Source organism: Penaeus japonicus, unplaced genomic scaffold, assembly GCF_977035675.1.
Source record: "Penaeus japonicus unplaced genomic scaffold, GWHDUDI00000001_assembly GWHDUDI00000004, whole genome shotgun sequence".
Lineage (NCBI taxonomy): Eukaryota > Metazoa > Arthropoda > Malacostraca > Decapoda > Penaeidae > Penaeus > Penaeus japonicus.
Window position 1 is genome coordinate 26,028,678 of NW_028234406.1, and position 9,274 is coordinate 26,037,951.

At 36.4% G+C, this 9,274-nt stretch overlaps 1 protein-coding gene across 1 annotated transcript; it reads left to right on the forward strand.

Moving 5' to 3' along the window:
- Positions 1-2,121: 2,121 nt before the first annotated feature.
- On the forward strand, positions 2,122-6,787 carry levy (cytochrome c oxidase subunit 6A levy). Its single transcript, XM_043023837.2, has 3 exons — positions 2,122-2,226; positions 6,107-6,246; positions 6,519-6,787. Exons 1-3 carry the CDS (start codon positions 2,136-2,138, stop codon positions 6,606-6,608), a joined length of 321 nt encoding a protein of 106 aa, XP_042879771.1. The 5' UTR covers positions 2,122-2,135; the 3' UTR covers positions 6,609-6,787.
- Positions 6,788-9,274: the final 2,487 nt, after the last annotated feature.

Below are 9,274 nucleotides of genomic sequence, written 5' to 3' on the forward strand. Positions count from 1 at the left end.
AATAGATGAAGGTAAAATGCTATTTGATTATCAATTTCTTGAGCATTTGTTTTGCATAAGTACTAAATGTATGTAATCCTAACATCATTAGCAGCATAATAATAATGATGATTATAATGATGATACTTATAATCCTCATGATAATGGCAATAACAATATTGAAAATTACAAAAATGATATCAAAATATTAATAGCACTGCAATGCTGTGAGAATCATAATAATAATGGCAACAGTAGTAATAGCAGTAGTAATAGAGGATAGTGATAACAAAAACGATAATTGGAGCCATAACAAGAACAATTACAATGGTAAATAGTAATGATAATAATGCTAATGTTTATACTGATAATAATGGTAATGTTGATAATAATACCAATGGTAATGATAATAGTAATGATAATAATAATAGCAACAATACTGATGATAATAATTACAATATTAAAATAATACTGGTGATAATAATTACAATGGTGATAAGAATAAAAAAAATAACGATTGTAACACTATTGATAATAATAATGATGATAAGAATAATTGTAATAATAACAATTATTATAATGATAATAATAACGATGACAATAATAATGAAGATAATACTGATAGTGATGATAATAATAGATAATATAACAGTTATGATAATAAGAGTAACAACAGCAACAACAATAATGATGATAAAAATGGTATTAACAGTAATAATGATAACAGTAGTAATGATAATTACAAGCATTACCATGTAGTAATGTAGAAATTATAATAATAAAAATAACTAATAATAACAGCATTGATGACTGTTATCATTATCAATTGTTGTTAGTACCATATATATTTTTTTTATCATAGAAAATATATTTAAAACGTTGGATATTGTACAGTTCACTCCTTGTCTCATTAAGTATTATGATTATTTTCTCCTAGATTACGATTCCAGAAAATCTGAAGACGATCTTTGTTGAATATTTGCAGCTGAAATATTTTACACTTTAAATGTGTCTTCGTGAGCTCACACTATTTCTGTTTAAAATGTTAAATGGGTGTGAAATAATGCTTTTTTATCATTGTTATCATCAAATGAGATATAGGGATTAGGAAACGGCCTTCCATGTAACGCGACGGAATTTTAATTGATCAGTGCGTTACATTACTTCATTTTGAATAGAAACCTCAGTTCACCTGACTGTATTTGCCCTCTAGTTGGGAACTGTTTGTGATGGGTCGTATGGTCAAAGTGGTTTGTGATGAATTCATGCTGAACGAGTTGTACGCAATACAGCGAGTGGGAAAAAAACAACAACAGAGAAACACAAATATCCTGAAGGCCTTTCCGGACACACGCTTGCTCGCATGCACAGTTGCACACATATAACACGCTCAGATTACTGTAAAAATTCGAAAACAGATACAAGGCAACTTTACGTAAGTTTAGGCATTGGAAAGTTTGGAATCACTTGGAAACCAGAATTGGTATATTACGCCTGAAGCATTTACAAGATGGCACATACTTGAAGCACACAATACCCCCCCCCCCCCAAGAAAAAAAAAGACAACAAAGTCACTTCTTTGTACTGAGATAACACGATTTTAGGATTACTTGAGAAAATTAGTCATGGGTAATACGTCTATACAGTATTTAAAAGCAAATTAATCATAACTATTGCTATGGACAGAATATCATAGTTCCTGTTTTAAGTAAAAGAAAATCATATTGAGAAATAATCAAAGAAAATAGTTGTAAGGATCTAAGGGGGTAACTCAACCATTTTGGGTAGTATTTTAGGATAACTTTAGCGCAATTTAAAGAGTTTTGTAGTGACAACGGTATACGATATAAATATCGTTATATATGTTTATTCACATATGTCTGTATTCCTAAAGTTCGTTGCATTTGAGTGTATGTGTAGGATTGCGTATTTACTTATATCAAAAGAGATTCTTTTACCAGTTATCATACAATAATAAATTACAAAAAATGTTCAGGACATTCTTTAAGATAAAGTGGTGTAAAGTAAATTTTAAAATATAATTAATCAATTATATCTAAAGATACAATTTTCAAGAATCACATTTAGTAGTATCGGAATCCTCGCTTGACGCCGGCTCCAGTCTTGCCTCACTCCGCCAGCTGATCGCAGGAAAAATGGCCGCCTCTCTCGCCTCTCTCGCCCGCCGTTCTATTACCACCTCTCTCCGCAACGCCTCGGCCAGCGGAGGCAGCGGAGCTCATGAAGGTTAGTCTACGAGCTAGTTCTTCGTTTGTGTTATAGTAAATAAGTAAGGGCATTGGGAATTAGATAGAAATCGAAAAACCGGCAGGTCGCCTTGGGATTGGGAGTTTTGTCCTCGATTCCTAAGTTTTCACTTTTTTTAACGCAAAATTTGCATTTGTTGTGCTTCCCGTGGCCAAATTTAGGAATTAGTAGAGTGTTTATACTTTTTTCATAGAATTTACAGCCAACGCTAAGCCCTTAGGCGCCACCCAAGCAATCCCCAGAGCAGACCTTGTTTTGTTTATCATTCTTTATATGTTGACCTATATCCATGTTTCATATTATTAAGGAATCTGCCTTGCCAGGTGTGTAAGTTGGATATTTTGGCTTGAGCAAAATTTGAGTTCCTGCAAGATTGAATGAATCTTTCCCTTCAGAACTATTGATTGCAAAGTTATATTGAAAGAAAAATGGGTATTATTGGATAAAGACGCAACCACACTTAGTGAAATAACAAACCTTTGGGTATGACGTAGTTTTAATTATGATGTAACCCATAAAAACACTTTTCTTCTGGAAACGAAAAATAATTGATATATTATTTTGAAAGTAATTAAAAATGATTAATGGGATAGATGATTCCACTGTCTTAACAAACATCTGACAGAAAAATATCGGCTCTGTGCATGCGCCAACCTCACCCGCGGAAATGCAAAAAAGTATCGATAGAAGGCAATACTGTCACTTGATAATAATAGCACCAATAGGGAAACAATAGGTCTAACCGACAAAATGATTGACCAATCACAGACAATTGGACATAGAGTCTGGGTCCTTGCTTGAATTTCAAAATCAGTTTCGAGATGGCTACATTGTGTGCAAGATGTAGGTACACTCCGTGGGAATTCATCAAGGTTTTTTTATAAAGATAACGCTGCATCACTGAAATTATTACGTGACCACAGTGCTCTGCCAATGGAAATGGAGGGCAAAAACTGTGAATTACAACCCAGCCCCTCACATGCCTCCAATTAAGGTAAGAAGTGGTAACATTCGAAGATAAAAGTCAGATACTACGAAGTGCCCTTGGCTAGGGCAGGCTAAAATCGGTCATTGAAAGTGAACCTGCCACGCAGTGGTTTAATAAGGGGGGGTCCAGGAGGGGGCGAAGCCCCCCCCCCCCTGGCTAGGGCAGACCAAAAATCGGTCAGTTCCGTGGTCGGTGGTGGGCGTTCGTTTTGAAAAGTTACTGGCCACACAGTGGCCTTAAAAGTGGGGGGGGTCCAGGGGGGTGGGCAAAGCCAGGGCAAACCTAAAAACTAGGTTAGGTTAGGTTTATGGGTTGGGTTTTGATTACGCAAAAAAAACTTTAAATTTCGCGCCAGAAATCGTTAGTTCCGTATCGACGGTGGCACGCATGTGGGGAGGGGGGGGGGGGGTGTAACTCAGCAACGAAAGGTTTCCGATGGAAATGAGTAGCGAAACTGTACAAACCAGAATGAAAACTACCAGAAAAAATATCGTGTCGTGCCTAGAGGGTTGGTTGCGTCTTTATCCAAATTTACCGAAAAATGTTGCAGTGAATATGGAAGATGCCCACATTTGTTTTTAGAAATGGTACTTTCTCATAATTATTATGGCTTTGTCCTTCAAGCTTGCTGTGATCTGTGATGGATAACCCTGAACTCATTGAGGACAGGCGATAGATTAGCTTGCCCAGTCTCCAGGATGGGTTTTATTAAGTGAGGCAGCTTCATACTACATACCCACTCTCTCTGTCACTCATTGTTAAACTAGAGCCATGTTTGTGTTTTAATTTTTGTGAGTTTTATTGTATTGAGAGACTAGTGCATCTTAATACAGGCTCTATCAATGCTACAGTTGACCAAAATTGTAGTATAGGGTTCACATCAGTGCATAATTTTCATTATACTCAGTGTGATAGATGTATAGCTGTTTTATAGGAGGACAAAAAGACTTTTTTTTTTGTATTCGTTTCCTGTCATGAATGAATACAAAAAATATAACCATCCACAGTAAAGATAATATGAAGAGGTAGGGAAGTGGAAGGAAACATGTGCTTTTGACTGTGAATGCAACAGTAAATGGCATCCCTACTGGCACAGGGACACATCATGGTTTGAGTTGCCTTCCTCTTCTCGTTCAACCTGCACATCCTTTAGAGCAAAAGGTCGGCAACTTGCTGTATGCCATCGCTCTCTAAAGACAGTGCTTGCTAGAGACTGTGGATGGGTGCCATTCAAGCCTCTCTCTCCTGCTGGTGCTTGGAGGAAGTGGTGCCATTTAGTTTTTGGAAGCTAGGTGAAACCCATTTTGCTTAATATTACAGCTAAGATAGTAATTATGACTGCAATTGTCGTCATCACTCACACTGGGGTCCATATTAGCCTAATGCTGCTCCAGCAGACCAGATAACAAGATCTCTCACAGCGTAATGCTGCACTGCATCTCTCAGAGCTATTTTCACCGTCCTGATTCTACAGGATGATAATAGGTTTTTGTATTTGTTTACATTATTTTCATTAGTGAAGAAAAACACACACACACACACACACACACACACACACACACACACACACACACACACACACACACACACACACACACACACACACACACACACACACACACACACACACACACACACATGTAACAAATTCATCAGTATTATTTTTGTGGTATTAGATAATACTGCACTATCCAGAAAATTTACCCCATCTCCTTCAAGCACCACAAGGAAATGCTATAAAATTGGGACCTGATTGTAAAGGATGACTTTAGCAAGGGAAATCAGATGAGCCAATAGTCACTTTTTAACCCACTTGCGCCGGATGACGTGCTGACATGTTTCGTGGTTTTTGCGTCAGACGCTGGTGACAAGATATCTGGGCAAGGCCGGTGCTTGGGGTGAGTGAGCGGGCAGCCCAGTAGTAGTAGCCATCATCACTCATTCCTTTTTCATAGCAAAATAAAATAGCACAGTGATCCAAAATCCCCAAACATCATGTACGTCATGACACCCGTCGTCAGGCCAAAGCTCCTACGTCACGTATGTCACGACACCTGTCCGCAATGGGTTAATAGACGCTGGACTGAGCGAAGGTGGTTGAACTTCTAATTGGTTGCATTGTGGCTAATTAGTACACTGGTTGTGAGCTCAACAACCTGGATTCCCAGGGGTCCGATTTAAAATATCAAGATTCTAGAGTGCATGTTACTATTTTAAAAACTGAAAGAAAAGAAAGCACCCATGGTTATGTTTAGATGGATAAAGTTTGGATATGTCATTTTTTAAGAAGGGGAAATTATTAAATCTAGATTATAGTGAAGTGGTACTTTCTTTAAAGTTTAGCTTTACCAGTTCAGCAGGTTTCTTTAAACAATGAATCATTTATTAATTTTGGATGATCCACTACATGTTGGATTTCTGAACTATTAACTGCAGTACTGTAGTCACAAATGTTATAAAACATATGCTTGTGACACAAATTATTCACCTTTTGTATACTGTTCACAGGTCTTAATGTTTGCAATTGATGACCAAGTTAAGTTGGTTGAAAGGGCATTCAATTCAGCTTTATTTTTGCTACCCAACTTAATTCTTAATTTAAACCATTGATGACTGATTGGCTTCCTATTAATTATGTAAGAGAGAGGATTATGTTATTTATTTTCTTGATTTCCTTTATGCTTTATTCCTGATCAATTAACTAGAAATAATCTGATGGTTAATGGCATTCTGACACCTAACCTATATGCCATCATCAAGTGCCATCTTTTTATTATTTTAGCAATAAAAGCTGCAAGAAAATCATGAGATCGTTTTTCTTGCAGATAAGTTTTATCTTCTCTTTTAACATGTACCTTTTTTTGTTAACAGGTGGAACGAAGCAATGGAAGATGCTCTCCTACTTGGTTGCCCTTCCAGCTGTGGCACTTTGCATGGTGAATGCTTTTATGTCAGGCGAACATGGCCGGCCTGAATTCATTGCCTATGAACATCTGCGACTCAGGACCAAGGTAGGGCTCTAGTCCATTGCACCTTTGCTGCATATAAATACAAATCTGATATAAAAATGTTAGTTTGCTTATGGAATTAGGTGTCCCTTGTATGACCAGGCTCCTCAAAAATTTATTGCAAGGTGATCAAATGTATATTATTGGTTTGAAATTTAATGGGATTTGTTTTTAGACTGCACAAATTGAATGCAAACACCATGTGGATAGTGAGACAAGAAAAAACGTGCATAAGGAAGTTATTGTATTAATTGTTTTTCTTATTTACTTTACAGCGATTCCCATGGGGAGAGGGACAGAAATCACTCTTCCATAATTCCCATGCTAATGCTCTTCCCGATGGATACGAAGAGGGTGATCACTAAAACACTCTAAAGACGCTTTGGTTTTAGATAAGATTTTAAGTTAAATGTAAATTGTATTATGAGATAAAGTTCATTTTATTTTTCATCTGTGACCTATTATGTACATAGTGTTTATGAGAGACCAGGTACGAGGCGTTCTTATAATACAGAAACAGAAAATAAAGGTGTAAATGTACCAATTGTTGTTTGCCTTTTCCTTTTAATGATTTAATTAGGATTAAAAAACTATAACAGACAAAGGTGTAACTTGGTTATAATGACAATGACCTTTTGTTTGCAGCTCACCAAAATACAAGCTAAATACTAATTACACAAAAATGTTGAAAAATCTTGTTCTTGTGAGAGAAGCAATTATTACTATGAAAATATTTTTAGTGTCTTGTTCCATAAGTATGGTGGCTGCATTTGTTATATTCTATGTTACCTAGAGATTGTTGAATGTAAACCAGTGCAAGAATGGTTGGTGTAATTGGCACATAATCCTCAGTCAGTAGGATATGAATTAATACTGAGGAGATAAGTAGTATCTCAGGTAATGTGTGGACCTACTGACTTAGTTCAAGCCCAGCTTGGGTCAAGAAGAGTTCCCTCTGTTGCTTGGTATTACCAGCTCTTAATGTGCAGAGGATATGGTCAGTCTTCCTGCTTACTGCAGCTTTGGCTTTGGACCATCTACCATAACATAGTATATCTGATGCTTGCAATCTCCCTTTGCCCTTTCATGCATTGATCTTTAACTACAACACAAATTCTCCATGACAGATGCACAAATGAGGAAACGGAGACAGATCTTTCATGATTTGGCATTTACACATTCTAGATCCACTGCCAATGTCTGGCACCACATTGATATGACTGTGTGGACATTTGTCATAGTCATGCCAAAATTTGCCTGGTGAGGGCACTGCAAGCTGGTCTGCCAATTGTATGGACGTAGCTTCAGGAGAGAGACATACCTCAGGGTAGGAAGCAAGTGATATAGTAAATGAAATTTTAAGAACACGAAATCAATAAAAACCCATTTGGAAGAAAAGCCCAGGTAAAGGAATGAAATGTGTATGGACAAAATAAAAACCTTGGATTAACGCGCACGTGCGTGCGCGCGCGCACAATAAAAAACAAATAAAAACACCTACAAATAAACAGATTTACTTGCCAAATCTCCAGGGTTTTTATTTCGGATTGAGGCAGCTTCACACAACATAGCTTGACTTGTCCCACCCTTTTGGTCGCTCATTGTGAAAAGTAATTTGTGTTCGTAATTTTTTTGTTTTAAAATACTGAGACGTGTTGTATCACAGGTTCTCTCTGTCAATGTTGCAGTTGACTAAAATTTAGTGTAGGGTCCATATCAGCTCATAGTTTTCTTTATACTCCGTGCGATAGAAGTATTGTTTTGTGGGAAAACAAAAAAACTATTTTTTCATATTTATGTATTTTCATAGATGTATACGAAACAATACCATCCACAATTAGGATGATATGAAGAGGAAGGGAACCTGTGCTTATGACTCTTGAATTCAACAGTAAAAGGCATCCCTACTAGCATGGGCACATTTAAGACACTGGGCAGTTTGAATCATCTTCCTCTTCTTGTTCTGCACATCATTCATTGGTGGTACTTTAGAGCAAGAGGTCAGCAACTTAGTGTATATATCATTGCTCTATAAAGACAGTACTTGCTAGAAACCTTGGATGGGTACCATTCAAGGCTATCTCTCCTGCTGGTGCCAGAAGAAAGTGGTGCCATTTAGGTTTTGAATGTCAGGTAAAACCCATTTTGTTTAATATTACAGCAATTGTCATTATTGCTCACTCATTACTCATAGCACAATAAAATAACACTGATCCAAAGTCCCCCAATGTCACGTATATCATGACACCTATCTGCAATGGATTAAAAATTAAATTATTTACTTATATTATTAACCCACAGGACGGGTGGTACAGCATGTGTACCGCGCATTCAAAAGCCCAGTTGCCGGGCGGCACAGTATTTTGCCAGCCATTCAATTGATTTAGGCCTAATAATTCGAACGCCCCGGCATTTGGACATTCAAGGCTAGAATTCCCCCGTCGGGGATGGGTTAAGAAAGTGATACATAATGAAGTAAGCAATAAAATTGTAAATGTATCACCAAAGTATATCTAATGAAGATCAATAGAAAAAGTAATTTTTTTATGGTAGAATATCTGGTAAGACACCATTTGTCATTTTTCAGTCATACTTAGCCAAAAAGTAACTTTCAAAAGTCTTGAATTGAAAACGAGTCTTATGCTGTAGGAAAGATAGAAGGAAACTTAGTTTCATATTTATTGGAAAAAAAGTAAATAAAGGACTTAATAAATGAATGAAAGAAATAATTATTTTTCTCAAGTACACAGTGACTAACCATGAGTTAAAAGAAAAGTGTATTCTATAAATATCATTGCATTGAGCACATGAAATAAAAATTATTTTGCTTGATTTAACAACTTGTATTTGGCAGCTCATGTTCATTTTTTTAAATTTTTTTTTACCTTTGGAGAGATGAAACAAATCTTGCTCTAATACTCTGGATTAAGTTACATTACATTAAGTCTATCTGATCAGAACTTGAATTTTAGTGATAGGTAAACCCTTTTAGATGTATATATTTATATCACATCTTTACATTTAAAAAAAC